The sequence below is a fragment of the Corvus hawaiiensis genome, chromosome 2 (assembly GCF_020740725.1).
Source record: "Corvus hawaiiensis isolate bCorHaw1 chromosome 2, bCorHaw1.pri.cur, whole genome shotgun sequence".
Lineage (NCBI taxonomy): Eukaryota > Metazoa > Chordata > Aves > Passeriformes > Corvidae > Corvus > Corvus hawaiiensis.
In genome coordinates this window covers 120,606,719-120,621,594 of record NC_063214.1, presented here as the reverse complement: position 1 = coordinate 120,621,594, position 14,876 = coordinate 120,606,719, and the positions used below count along the sequence as shown (strand labels likewise).

The 14,876-nt window shown below is 44.3% G+C and overlaps 1 protein-coding gene across 2 annotated transcripts in view; it reads right to left on the bottom strand.

The window, feature by feature from the left end:
- KCNJ6 (potassium inwardly rectifying channel subfamily J member 6) overlaps positions 1–14,876 on the bottom strand; it is a 148,227-nt gene that overhangs the window by 96,753 nt on the left and 36,598 nt on the right. Inside the window, exon 2 of one of the 2 annotated variants that reach the window (XM_048291088.1) lies at positions 2,737–2,785. The exons of the other annotated variant lie outside the window; for it this stretch is intronic. Within the exon in view, the coding sequence (XP_048147045.1) occupies positions 2,737–2,761 (25 nt within the window). The 5' untranslated portion in view covers positions 2,762–2,785. The remainder of the gene's footprint in view (positions 1–2,736; positions 2,786–14,876) is intronic. 2 annotated transcript variants of the gene reach the window in all.

Sequence of the window (14,876 nt, the reverse complement as noted above, 5' to 3'; positions counted from 1 at the left end):
ATCTCAGGTCCAGGGGTTTTGCTTAGTGCAGAAACATCCAGAAAGAAGATCTTTATGGAGGAGAAGGGGCAGAGAGCAGTGCTTGGCAACTTCAGCCAAGTGTTCTGATAGAGAGAAAATACAGAGCAGTGAAGGGAAGGGGATTGATTTTTCCTGGGGCTGTGCAAAGATATGAGCAGAGGGGGGAGAGGAGCGCAGCTCTTGGGTGAAACAGGAAGGCAAGTTATAATTCTGTTCTATTGGTACCATGATCAAGCCATTTCTCCAGGCCTTTGAAACCCTCTCAGGCCTTGAATGCTCTTCTTTATTTTCTCAGTTCCAAGAAAAAGGCCCTGCAGTCCCAGCCAGAGGCCCACCCTACTGCATTTATCTCATTTTAGTCTGCAGCAGCTTTAAAATAAGCACCGTGGTACATTCACTAAGAATTTTACTTACACCTTGCAATGCCGTCTATGATTTATTAAAAGTATTTTAAAATGCCGTGAAATGATCTGAAAATTTCATAAAAGCCTCACATGAAGTATGAAGAAATCCTCACAGAAAGCAGCAGTAAACCCCTTTAGGCATCATTCTATCTCAAAGAAGTCAGATAAAATAATTGGCAAGACAAACATGCATCCTGAAGGAACAGCACAGGGCGTTTTTGGGTTTGTGTTCCCAATCAGTTACAAAGCATTCTGGAGGCCTCTCCTCTGACTCTTCAGAGCACTCGGACAGTCTGACTGCTTTCCCCTAACACTTTTTGGCAATATTCCTTCACCTTGTTTCAGAAGGGTTGTGCAAATGATGCCATAAAGATTTTTTGCCTTTTCTTTCATACCCCTGTTATACCTTTTTTACAACTTCTGTATTCCTAGTGCTTTTCCCCTACATTCTTGGACTTGTTTGTCAAGCTGAGAGACTCAACATTTTAGAAGCTTGGTAGCCAGGGATCAGTGTGCCCCAGACCCCAAGGTCCTCTCCAGAACACATTCTGTAAACCAAGAGAGAACCATCCAGGGGAAGGTTCTTTGGGGAGGGGGGCTCACTCGAGCCTCTCATTGGGGAATCTTTGATAGATGTGCTAATTAGTAAAACCTATAATGATATACCTGACCTTTTGGGGGGCATTGTTGTGTGCATTTCAGTGCATTCGACCTGGATGTAATACACCTAAGGATCCTTAAAATAAACACCAAGGTAAAATCCCTTTTCCCCTTCTAACCATGTTTGACACTTGATTTTAAGATCAGGAAGAGGCATCACAAAGTCCAGCAAGTACCTAACGAACAGCGGAGATATTATTTATCTGCTTCTACCTTTGATAGCAGGTTCCTCCTTTGTTCTATCCATCAAGACATAATTACACATCTATCCAACACCCAGCACCACCAGATGGGGTCACAGGATGCTTCTAAGAGTGATACTGAACATCCACAGAGATTAAAGGAGCAAAGTTACCATCCTTACAGCAGAGAGTTTCCCTGGGGCCTGGTGTCATTGTCCTTCTGGGCCTTGCTAAGCTGGAATGTTGTGATTTCCTCTGTTACCACCCAGGCTTGGCTGCACCGTGGAGAAACACTTATTTATATTTCTTTATATATGGTTTTATACTTATATATATATATATATATATATATATATATATGTATATTTACTGCAGCAATATAGAATCAGAGAGCCCCAGACCAATTTGGGTTGGGAGGGACCTTAAACCCCATCCAGCCCCACCCCTGCCATGGCAGGGACACCTCCCACTGTCCCAGGCTGCTCCAAGCCCCAATGTCCAGCCTGGCCTTGGGCACTGCCAGGGATCCAGGGGCAGCCCCAGCTGCTCTGGGCACCCTGTGCCAGGGCCTCATCACCACCCTTGGCACGAGGGTTGGAACTGGATGATCTTTAAGGTCCCTTCCAACACAAGCAGAAAAAAGTAACTGGAAACAACGTTCTGATATAAACATTTCATTCATGGCTGTGATTCTGTCTTTCTGTAGTCTCTGGTTAAGCAGAGTGAAATATTTCTCCCTTTTGAGTCAATTCATTTAAGCTTCCATAGACTTTGTAGCTGATAAATTTTGGGTAAGAGGCAGTGCTCTACCAGGATTTCACCCTAAATTGTCTCCAGATTTTGTCCACAAATGGATTATCCAACCTGAGTCTCTCAGCAACAAAAGCTTACAGCCACTACTCCATTACCTAGATCCCAAATTATGGCAAAAATACAAACTATTTCTTGTTGGGCACATATTTAAGACAACAAAAACCTCTCACAAACCAAAGAAATCAACTGAAAGCTTTCTGGACCCATCGCTGGGCATAATTCCTGTTGGATGAAAGTGGCACAGGCAACAATCCTGAATAATTGCACTGGATTTAGAGTGACCTTCAGTAAGCTTGTAAAGGAACACACGAATCAAGTAAATTAGGCACTTATTAAGTCCACAATTAGTTGCATTCTATTTAAAAAAACCCTCAGGCTCACAAAGTCAAACATGGAGCAGGTTCTTTGCTGGATTTAAGCCCAAATAGATGTGATTTAAGCAGTGCATGAAGAAAATAGCAGCCCTTTTTCTGGGGATTCCTATTTTCTTTTGGTGTTTTTTTTCAGGAGTGGAATGATTTATGATGAATTTGGGAGTGAAGACAGGGCTGAATGAGATCCCTGGATGCAAGCACTGCGTTCTGGGTTTGTGGCTTTATGAGAGGGAGGGGGACAGATGGAAAAAGAAAGTGGTTGAACTTCCTATTTGTACTCACTCATCGACTCTGTCAATTTGGCCATCTCTGTTTCTCTTTGGGGCTTCTCCTGGGGGAACAGACAAAATGAAAAGCAAATATGTATATGTAATATAGAAATAGAAATACACCTGAGTGCAAGTGGCAGTGTGAGGGGAGGACATGAATCCATGATATATTTCTATTTTATTTAGGGATTTTACTTCACTCCTAAATAGCCTGAACTTCTGTGGGCTTTTTTTTTTTTTTTTCCTTTTCATTTCTCAATTTTTCCTACTGTGAAGTGTGCAGCTTGTATTTATCTGAGTGTATCTAGCTGAAGAAATTGAAATTATCCAATCAAAGTGATAACGGAGGAGGAAACCCTCCTCTGTTTTTCACTCTCTGCTAAAATACACAAGTGTGTTAGGCCTTTCTGACAAAAGAGCAACCCACAAACCACTTACACTGCAGGGAAAAAGCACTTATTTGGAAATAAATCGATTTTATATGGGAGCTGGAGTGTGTGGTGTGGCACTGGGCATACTTGAGGGACTCCCAGTCAAACCTGCTGGTCTTTGTCTCTTGGGTTTTTGCCTTTTTGTTGTTGTTGGTGGATTTTTTTTTCATTTCAGGCACTTGCAGCTGCTGTAACTGAGACAGAGGCTTGGTCAATCAAGAGCCCTTGAGTTTGGCGAAAATCCAATGTCCCAGTGCCAGAGCAGTGGAGGCTGGGCCTAATCTCCTGATTTCAGACACAAAGTTTGGGCTGAATGAAAACTACAAAGCCCTTGAAACTCCAATTAAGTGGTTTTGAGAGGATGTGGTGGGGCTGTTGTCACCCTTCTGATCCCTTTGGTGACTGAGCCCCACCTCTCCACCCTCGTACCATGTAGAGGTAGTCAGAGTGGCTCTCCTGGGCCATGGGTGAGCAGACCTCAGCTCTTTTTTCCCCAAAAAACCTCAGTAAGGGAGAAAATTTACACCAATATCTGACTTTAATGGGCAGAAACACAAACAGATGCTCCTTATCTCAGCTCTGGGACGAGGTGCAGGTTTTTGGGCAGGGTGACTGTCCTGGGTTGCAGGGTTTTCTATTACCATCCTCATGAACTGTTGAAACCAGGTGGGGCAGTGTTTCCTTGCCTCCTGCCCCCAGACTATCTTTCTGTTAATGGCCCATCATTGTCCTGCCGAATGACTCCCAGATAACTCCCTCCGGACTATTTTCTGTTAATGAGCCTAATCAACACTTGGCCTCATGACTCGTTACCCCATTGTGAGATGCTCCACCCAGAGGGAGGAACCAAGCATTCCATCCTGGATATAATCTGACATGCTGAACACCAGAGACAAGCCTTCCCACTGGATTTCCAGAGGACAGGAGCTACACAGCCACCACTGGACCCTCTGAGGAAGAGCAGACCCTTCTTCTACAGGATCACCGCTTCAGAGGACTGCAGCCACCATTCTACCAGACTGCTACCACCACCCTGACTAACAGGGTGTCAGGTTGTATCTTGACTCTGTCAGTTTGAACCAGTGTTTTCTTTTATTTTTTTTCCTTTTCTTTGATTTTGCCATTGAATTGTTATTCTGACTTGGTGCCTCCCACTGGTTTGTTTTCAAACTAGTACAGTGACCTTCAGTAGCTGCTGGAATGGCGGGGGACAGGAGTCAGCACGGTGACATCTCTCTTTGACTGGGGCTGTGGTAAAAACAGCACTGGGGAGAGCCACAGGCTGAGAATGGTCCCTGCCAGGTGTCATTTGGCAGGAAAATGTTATTTTTCCAAGGCCTTTTGGCTGTGACATGAGCAAACCCTGCTGCAGGGGCCCCAGGCTGCTCAGGGGATACCTCCTTTATCTAAGAGCAGGACCATTTCATAACTCCAGAGGAGCTGAAGTCTGTCCAGCTCTACCTTAGAATCCCAGGATCCCTGAGGCTGGAAAAGCCCTCCCAGCCCATGGAGGCCAAGCTGTGCCCGATGCCCACCTTGTCCGCAGCCCAGAGCAGTCAGTACCATGTCCAGGCTTTCCTTGGACACCTCCAGGGATGGGCACTCCAAACCTCCCTGGGCAGCCCCTGCCAAGGCCTGGCCACCCTTTCCATGAGGAAATTGCTCCTGGTGTCCACCCTGAGCCTCCCCTGGCCCAGCCTGAGGCCGTTCCCTCTCCTCCTGTCCCTGTTCCCTGGCAGCAGAGCCCGACCCCCCCGGCTGCCCCCTCCTGTCAGGGACTTGTGCAGAGCCACAAGGTCCCCCCTGAGCCTCCTTTGCTCCAGCCTGAGCCCCTTTCCCAGCTCCCTCAGCTGCTCCTCACAGGAGGTACTCTCTTGTTAAGTGTCTTATCCCGATACTGACTTTTATCTGATGCAAAAACCTACAGAAATATTTTCTATACCAAATAAGCCACTACTTGCACTTCAAAAAGTTGGACCTCTACTGAAGAACCAGCTCAAATGTCACAGTAATAGGAACCATTGGCATTCATGAAACAAGCAGATAATGCTTCAGAACTGCGTTCATACACCCCTGAGAGCATTTTATATTAAAAGAAAGGTTTAAGGTTATGCCCTGGATCTGAGTGAGGACAATGCCCTAAGCCATGCTGATAATATAGCATCCAGCATCAGATTCATGCTTTGCTATGGAAGGGAAAAAAAAGGAAGGAATAAAGAAAGAACTAGCACAAGACTGTCAGGCTTTTTACAAAAAAAAAAAGGTCCTCTATGGCAGTTTTTTTTGCATGGCATTAATCATCAAAGGAAAGCAAAGCACTCTGAAAACCATCAGGAATTTGTGTCCATGATGATTTATAAAGTGACCTTAAAGCACCTCCTTCTGCTGCAGAACTCCGAGTTTATCAGGAGTGAACAGTTAGGAAAGAGCAATTTGAGCCCTGGAGATGGAGGGCTGGATTTATTAGACTAATAACAAATTGATATTTTAAATATTATTACTTTACTTTTGCTTATCATGACATACTTTTTACTAATGATGAAGCCTATCATGACAAAGGAGACTTGAATGGCATTTCATTTTAAAGTGAAAATATTAAATATACTATCTAAGGACAAATTTATAAGTTTTTGAGTTTATTTTACTATTCTTAAAGAAATGCCCAGGACTACTGATTTCTGGTCTTCCTTCTTTATTAGATAAAAATATGTTTGTGTGCATGTCATTTCTGAGTATTAATTTTTTTTAAAATTACATCTTATTTCCAGTTTTTTTAATTGAAAAAATTAACTTTTGGTACTGTTATCAATGCACTTAAGACTCTATGAAAATGTTATGTCAAATTTTGTCCTTTTCCCTCTCTCTAATGATCACTAGGATGTGCACACATACACCCATGAAGGTCTGGAAATTAGGAAAAATTTTCCACTCATCTGTTTCTTCAAAATGGAATATTTTAAGGGAGCTAGAATACCTCTAAGAAATTTGTTTTTTGATGCCATATAAAAAAGGAATTCCATCCTCTCTGACAGAATGAGTTCTAGCAGATTAACTTGGGGGAGAATCAAAGATTAAAACATACTTTTGTTCCTGATTTTAGCAGATGCGAGTTTGAATACAGACTGACAGCAGAGTGAGATTTTCTGCCTTCGAAGAAACGAAAATCCAACCCACAAAACAGAGCAACAAAAAAAGTAAACAACAAAATGAAACAAGAAAAAAAAAAAAGAGCAAACAACACCGTGTTTCATTTCAGGAGCCTTTAAGGGCTGACTGTGGTTGCATTTCCTCTGGAGATTACTGGGTAAACAAGAATTGCCACCTCAGAAAACACATCAAGAGAAGCAGGACTCATTTTTTATCTCTCCTAACACAATGATGCTCATATTTTGGGGTTTTTTGTAGCCCTGTAGTCAGCATGGAGTGATTTCTTCAGGGGATTTTGAATCTGTGGGCTCTTGCTGCCGGTGCCTGTTCTGAGGTGAAGATCCCAAATCTTCCACAGCCTCAGAGGAGCAGCAGAGCCAGACCCTGCTCCTGTTGTGTGTGGATGTCTCACATGGTTACTGCCTTCCTGGGTGCCTAAAAAGCAACAAATCCTGCTTTTCATGCTTGGAGTGATGTGCACTTTACAAAGTGCCAGCAAAAGGTGATACTGTGATGCAAGAAGGGATGCGTGAAATATAAATTAAGTGAAGCATAACTTCAACTAGCAAAAAGGGCCATTTAAAATGCTGCTTTGTACTTTTTGCACTGTTTGTGAGGCCTTTCATTCAGCTGAGGGTGTAAGAAAGAAGATGCAAACTGTCCTTTTCTAATGGAGTTGTTTTCTTTTTGTTTAAAGGTATTTCCTTCCTATCAGCTTCCTTCAGACAAAAGAGCAGTTGCCCAGTCCTACAATATCTGAGGCTGTGGTGTCCTGCCTTGCACTGAATTTAATCTCAAATTATTATCACGTTGTTGCAAGATTCATGGGTTTAAAGGGACAACACAAAGTGCGGCCTTCACATCACTCTTTCCCTTCTGAGCCAAAGAAAATCAGGCACTTTTGCATGAAACCTTCCTTGTTTGACATCCTGTGCTGCACAGTCTGCCATGGCTCTGTCAGAGAGGCACAAGAAGACAGCAGGAGTGCCAACCAGGCAGCACAGAAATAACATTTCCAATGTCAAGCAGGAGAAGACTGGATCGAATTCCAGATAGGAATCAAAACATTGAGTTCCTAGGTCACTTGTCTCATAATGAAAAATTCTTGGACAAGACAGTGTATGAACTTTTTGTGATTTTTCTAATGGAAGGACAAGGGCAATTCTGAAACTCCCTCTCCAGTGGCTGTTGGCTTCAGCTGGCACTAATTAATGAAATCATTATACTTATTTTCATAGGGTCACAAATGGGTCAGGCTGGAAGGGACCACAGAGGGTCACTGGTGCCACCTCCCTGCTCCAGCAGGGCCATCCCAGAGCACAGGGCACAGGGCTGTGTCCAGATGGCTCTGGAATATCCCCAGGGAGGAGACCCCAGAGCCTCTGTGGCCAATCTGCTCAGGGCTGGCCCTGCCCAGGGCAGCAGTTCTGCCTCCTGTGCAGGGCAATTGCCGGGCTCAGGCCCTGCCCGTGGCTCTGGTGCCGCTGCCGGGCCCCGGAGCAGAGCCCGGGCCCTGCCCTGAGCCCTCCCTGCAGCCAGGGACAGCCAGGGCTGAGGGCCCCTCTCAGCTGGGGCTCCTCTCGAGGCTGAGCAGCCCCGGCTCCCTCAGCCTGTGCTGGGCACGGAGCTGCTCCAGGCCCTTCCTCAGCTGCGCAGCCTCCGCCGGCCCCGCTCCAGGAGCTCCCTGGCCCTGCTGGGCTGAGGAGCCAGAGCTGGGCACGGCACCCCAGAGGTGCCCCCAGGGCTGGGCACAGGGGCAGGATAACCCTGACCTGCTGGGAATGCTCTTCCCAGTGCACCCCAGGATGCCACTGGCCTTCCTGTCCCCCAGGACACTCTGCTGGTTTGGAGACAGCTCATTGTCCCTCAGGACTCCCACATCCTTCCCCAGCAGGTCACCCCCAGCCTGTGCTGCTGCTTACGGTTGTTCCCTCCCCAGGACCTGACTTTGCCCTGGTTGAATTTCAGACAGTTCTTCTCTGCCCATCTCTCCAACCTGCCAAGGTCCCTCTGAAAGGCTTCACAGCCTTCAGGGGAGGGTATTTTTTTGTTTCCTGCATGGCTCAAACATCTCTTGCGCTTTTGTCAGCTCACAAGTGCAGAGCTTCACCAACACACTGGGAATCTGTTGAAGTAATCCAGAACTTTGACTAAAAGTTCTAACAGTATTTTGTCAGCTGTGGATCAGAACTCACATCCATTATATCCATTACACATCATTTTATGAAGCTTTCTCACTTCTGAAGTAGCAAATCCCTGGTAATTCAGTTGACATCCTTGAAGGCAATAGCTCCTTAATCACTAAGTACCAATTCAATGAGCAAAAAGGAAAGACGAACCTTTTTGGAAATTTCAGCTCAGGCTAATCTATCTTGGGATATCTTCAATTACTTTTCAAACTACATGAAAACGGTTTCATCTTCGAAACATTATTAAGTGGGAATAATAGAATTTAATTTTATGGAGTGTCTTTCCTGCTCGTGACATCCCCAAACACTTTTCAGTAATGAATTAGACACAGGTTCTGGGGCGATGGTGTGTAGGCAAATGCAGCTCTCATTATGTGCTGTTCATTCCAGCAATAGCCTATACCCAGCTCTCAAAAGCAGGGCTTGTTTTAGGTGGGGAGGGATTGTTGGAAGGAGCTGGAGCTCTTCCTTTGGAAAAACGCCGTAGGAACTTCCATTTCTATCTGCACACGTATCCAACAAAGGAAAAAAAATAGCTTAATAGCCCATCTTTAGGGCTTTAAACAACGAGATACTCTGTGTTACTGCATTATTTTACTATTACTAGAATTCAGGCTTTATGCAAGGCCTGCCTAAGCTTGTGGGAGTTGCTTTTCCTGTCTCCCTGGCCCAAAATAAGAAATAATGGATATCTTGTTTATTTTTCCTATCCTGTCTTGCCTGTCCCAAGAAAAGAGGTTGGTCCCAGCTGCTTTTTTTTTTTCTGGTTTTCCAGAATTAAGTGTTGGGCCATGGCCTATAAAGACTATTTTTGTGCAGGACCCAGCACTAGTTGATCTCCAGCAAACTGGCTTCATCCTCAGCCTTAAAGCTGAGCACTAATCTGCACTCCCTTGCAGTGATCCCAGCACTTGAATGGCTGAGAATGTATTTTATAGGAATATTCTTCTCGTGGCACAAGAGGTGATTTCAATTCGCATCAGCTGGAATGAGCTTAAAATACAATATTTGAATAGATGGAGTGAGCAGAGTTCAAGGAGGGAGTGCCTTAGCTGGGTTCACTGGAGTTATGGAGCAGCAGGGGTGACTTGGGCTCATTAATGTGTTCAGACCTCATAAAACACTCTCAGGAGCTCTAAGATGTCTTACATGGAGGAAATTTGCATTAGCAGCAGGAGGAACTGAATTTATTTCCCTGGGTTCTAGAATCGAGGGGTTTTTTTTACATTTCTCATAATTCTTAGTGAACTTACTCATCATTCACACTTGGTCTGTGAAATATGTATGGAAAAATCTCTGTTTTTTTCCAGGCAGAAAAATCAAGCAGCAGTTCTAGAGGAGCTTGTCAGGTCCCCTCAGACTCCAGGGACAAAGCTCGCAGAATTGTGGGTTCAACCCCTTGCAAATGCAGTGTCATTCTCCAAGGAGGAGGAACAAATATTCACATATTAAACAGTGGGGATGGTGTGTGGTGGTTCTGAGTGTGGGAAATCCTTTGAGGAGCAGAATCAGCAGATAAATGTTACTGACTGCTGTGCAGTAAATAGGAACAGTTTTTAATGCACTTGTATCTAGCAGATCATAAATAAATAAAATACAATTTTGACAAGATAAGGAGAAAAAAATTGAGCATTTGCAGGAGAGAGAATATTCATATCTATGAAAAGATAAAACTCACAGAGACAGACTTTATGGGTTTGACATTTGAAGTAAGATCTAAGCTGTAGCAAGTCTCAGGTTTTTGGTTTTACTGAACCTGAAGAACTTCACAATTTTAGACTATAAAAATCTATTGCAGAGAACATGAAACTGAAAACTTATTTAAAAGATCCTGCTTTTGGCAGAAAAACCTCAGAACTGCAGGAATTTGAGTATCCTTAACTTACAGTGGTGACAGTGGCAGGAGATGCAGATTATTTTAGCGACAATTCTGGTTTAGGTTAATAAAATAAAGAAATTAGGGTATCTACAGGACCACAGTGGGAACAAAGCAATGTTGTGGTGTGATTACGTGATTAAAGGCAGGTATATTTTCTTAGTTCCTTTGCTCTAGAGGGTGAATTTTCCTCTCCCACTACAAAGGTCCCACAGAGAGTCAGAAGATTCATTTGATTCCCTCAGATCTCTGTAAAAATACATCTACTCCAAGACAATGAGCTGGGCTGACTGAACACCAGGAGAGCTTCCACTCCTGTGTTTTACAGCCAACAAGCTGCATGTTCTGCCTGCTTTTGAGAAGCTCAGCTTGGGTGTTCTGACAAATTATGGATGCAGGTAATTGCAGTGGAGGATTTCAGTCTTACACCCAGCATTTCCTGCCTGCACTGTGAAATTAAGCAAGTGTAAGTTCACACTGGAAATCAAGGAGAATATCCAGGCAACAAAGTGAGGCAGGGATGCTACACTGAGAAGGTTTGAAAGCTTTTTACTTAGGCTTGGACAAACCAGCACAAATGACATCTCAGCAAAAGGTCTTCGAGGCAGAGTGGATAATCTAAAATATGCTCTGCCATGGAAATCTGCAGGCTGCAGGTGGGGTGGCTGTGTGCAGTTAATGCCTGGGGAAAAGCTCTATTTTCAGTGGAAATGCTCTTACCAATTCTGAGACCTTTGGATCAAGCTCTTAAGAAACTGCTGGTTTTCTTTTTTAGGGCATAAATCATGAATATATTCTGAATTGTAATAGGAGAAATGTAAGTTACTTTGAGATAACAGCAGCCACCCTGTTTTTAAAAAAAAAAAGTTGGTAGAAACTCAAAAGAGGAGATTCACTATAGAAAAGAGACTTAAAAATGCTTATCCAATCTTTTCAGCTGTTAATAATGCACATGCAGGGTTTTTCATGGGCTCATTGCTTCTGTGCCCCCCAAAGGGAAAATCTCAACTGGTTGGTTGTATTCTTGTAAATTCCAGATTTCAGTAAGAATCGCTTTAAGAAAATCTACAGGCTCAGGATTTCCTATGAAAAATGTAAGTGGAAGCATAACCTGAACTAATCTAGAAACCATTATTTAAACTATTTAAGAGAATAATGATCTAATAAAAGATGTTTTGTTTATTACTTGCCTTGGTGCATTATAAAAATAACTCATGACTGCACAGAGCAGATCAAACATCTCAAACCTGAACCTATTTCCTCAGGTACCTTGTGAGACTTAAATGATGAACACAGAACAAGGGGAACTGACATTTTTCTTTGTTTTGTGCTGTGATCATGTTCCCTCAATGAAAGTTCTTAAACAAGACCTGTCTGCAGCGTCAGGTTTTTCTCCGATTGAATAATACCAAAGTGTCTCACACAGTTTCCAATTTTAGCAGCCTTTTGTTGTTAAATCCATCTCAAAAAAAAAAAAAGGAAAAAAAATCTTCAAAAGCAATGAGATGTTGGAAAAGAACAAGTAATGTGTCAGATGAATGCAAAAATTCTAATAATGATAATACCTCCCTGTCCTACTGAAAAAATACCTGAAAATACCTCCCATTTACTACTCCCTGAGAGAAAATCGAATTTTTGGTTGCTTGCACAGATCTTTTTGGGCCAGACAGAAAAAGTAATAAAAAAGAGAAATGCTGAGGTAAAGCAGCTTTTGGTTTACCTTCACCATTAACTTTTCAGAGCTAATGAAGGCAATAATAGGAGCTGTAGCAGAAACAAGCCGGGTGTGGATATTTGGACATAGCCTTGGGGTTCATGTCCCTGAGTCCAGCTTTTTCACTGAAAATTTGGATGCAGGGTCTAAGCAGGGAGGGAAAGCAGCACCTCCACAGGAGAGTTGTCCGGGGGTCTCAAGCAAAGAGATCACTGGGGGAAGTGCTCAGCCCATTAAGGATGGAGTTGACCCGATTCTATGTGACTAAATATGTGTTAAATGGGTAAGACAGGGGGTGTGAGGCCACCTCTCTCTGAAATCCCGGAGTTACTGTGCTCCTTGTGCCGTGCCAAAGGTTTGATCCCTTCCTCACCTCCCATTCTCCTCTCCCCCACCTTCAGTTTCTTCGTTTCCTTCTCTCTTGTCTTACCCAGCCCATCACCTTTCCTAAAACAGTCTCCCTTTCCTTTTCTCTCCATCTAACTTTATCCCTCACCTCTCCCCTGCCTCTCTTCACACTCTCCCACACTTCCCGAGGGAGCGGGTGTGGAAGGAGCATGCGGCTCGGAGCTGTCACAGGGCGCATCCTCCCGCTCTGCCCCCAGTCCTACACGTGGGATTATCCTCCCCAAACAGCCTGTACAGCCTCGGGGCAGGGGCTCCACTGCCTGAACCCCCTGGCTCTGTCACAGCGTCACCTCCTCACTTCAGACTGTGGAGATATTTTAGTAATTAATGTGTGCAAGAAATTCTCTCAGAATCACAGAGTGGGTTGGAAGGGACCTTAAAGATCATCTCATCCCACCCCTGCCATGGGCAGGGACACTTCCCACTGTCCCAGGCTGCTCCAAGCCCCAATGTCCAGCCTGGCCTTGGGCACTGCCAGGGATCCAGGGGCAGCCCCAGCTGCTCTGGGCACCCTGTGCCAGGGCCTGCCCACCCTGCCAGGGAACAATTCCTGCCCAATCTCCCATCCAGCCCTGCCCTCTGGCACTGGGAAGCCATTCCCTGGCTCCTGGCCCTCCATGCCTTGGGAATTGTCTCTCTCCAGCTTTCCTGCAGCTCCTTCAGGCCCTGCAAGGCCACACTGAGCTCAGCCCAAAGCTTCTCCTCTCCAGGCTGAACAATCCCAGCTCTGGCAGCCTTTCCTCCCAGCAGAGCTGCTCCATCCCTCTGCTCATCCTGGTGCCTCCTCTGGCCTCTCTCCAGCAGCTCCACGTCCTCCCTGTGCTGGTCCCAGGGCTGGGGCAGCTCTGCAGGTGGGCTCTCACCTGAGTGCTGATATACAATATATATAATATAGAATACCATACATATGGATGTATTATATTGTAAATGACAGAGAATATCCACTAACAAAAAAGCAGAACAGAGTGAAATTCATTTCCCTGTGGCTCTCCTGCTGTTCAGACCAAGGTGACCAAGCTCTGACTGCTCCAGGAGGCTCCTGCTTGCCATCAGCTGAGGGTGGAGACAGAATCCACGTTTATTGTCCAAACCAGCCCCAAGGGCTGTTCCCTGTGAGGGAATGCCAGCTCAGCACAGTGAGAGGCTGCCTGGAGATCCCCGAGGAGCCTCAGAAAGCATAATCCCTGTCAACAAGTCAATTATTCTGCAGGAGCCTTGTCCTGGTGCTGTTCCTGCTGCAGCTCTTCACCTCAGCGTGTTTTGTACAGTGCCATGCAGACGTGTGGCGTGTCTCGGGGTTTGGGATATATTTTAAGGATATATTTTAACTGGAATTTCCAGACAAGCTCTGGGTGAGTCAGACTAAAGATTGACAAGTTGAGCACAGCAAATCTGTGTGTTCTTGAGGCAGTGCAGCTGATGGCACTTCCACTTTGCAGAATGTGCTTTAGATACAGTGCCCTGTAATGGAGATGTTTCAAATTGTGCCTACTCGAGTCCTTTCTGAGCTTAAACACCTCCAAAATAATGGATAATGCCAGTGATTAAAGGTCAGCTCATGGAGCTGGCCACTGCTGCTGCTTTTAATCTTATTAAGTGTTAATAATGATAAAATATTCATAGCTGTAAACTTATAAAGGGAAAAATTATGTGCTCTAATAGAGATAAAGCATTTTATTCCATTACAGACAACAAACAGAGATGCGGGAGGCTTCTGGCAGCTCCTCAGAGAAGCCACCCCTGCAGCTCCACTGCTACCAAAACCTTGCCATGCAAACCCAAACCCAATAGAAACTCCATTGTCTCCTTCATTTTAAAATTCTGAGGAAGCTCAGTATTACTCAGAATATTTCCTGAGAGCTGATTTGTGAAATTTTAATCAGGAGTAAATGTAGTCAGAAGAAGTATTTAATTTGTTTCTCCATTTTTAAAGATCCTTCTTATTTTCTATTGTAATGCTGTCTTTTCTCCTCCCCAAATTCTAGATTATGCCCAGAATTCACTCAGTTGAGTGCAAACCTGGTTAATAAAAAGATAAGCACCTGACAGTTCTCGTGCTGTCCTATTAACATAAGCATTCTACCACTGTGCAGACTGGATGTGATGCACAAAAATCTCCTGAGTTTTGCAGCTTGACTTGATTTTAACGTCTGCTGCATAATTCTCAAATGTTTAACACTTCAGAAAACTCTGTGTGATTTAAGGGTAAATTAATCTTTACTCACTGAAAACGGGAGCAAGATTTAGGTAAGATGTTTTGCCATTCCTCAATGTCTTTTAATTAAAATTCCTTCTTGTTTGTTTTGAAAAAAATCAAAGCTCTGCTTCTAGGCATTTGTACTAGAAGAGATCAGTTCCAGGCTTCCCTAACCATTGCATGGAACAGCT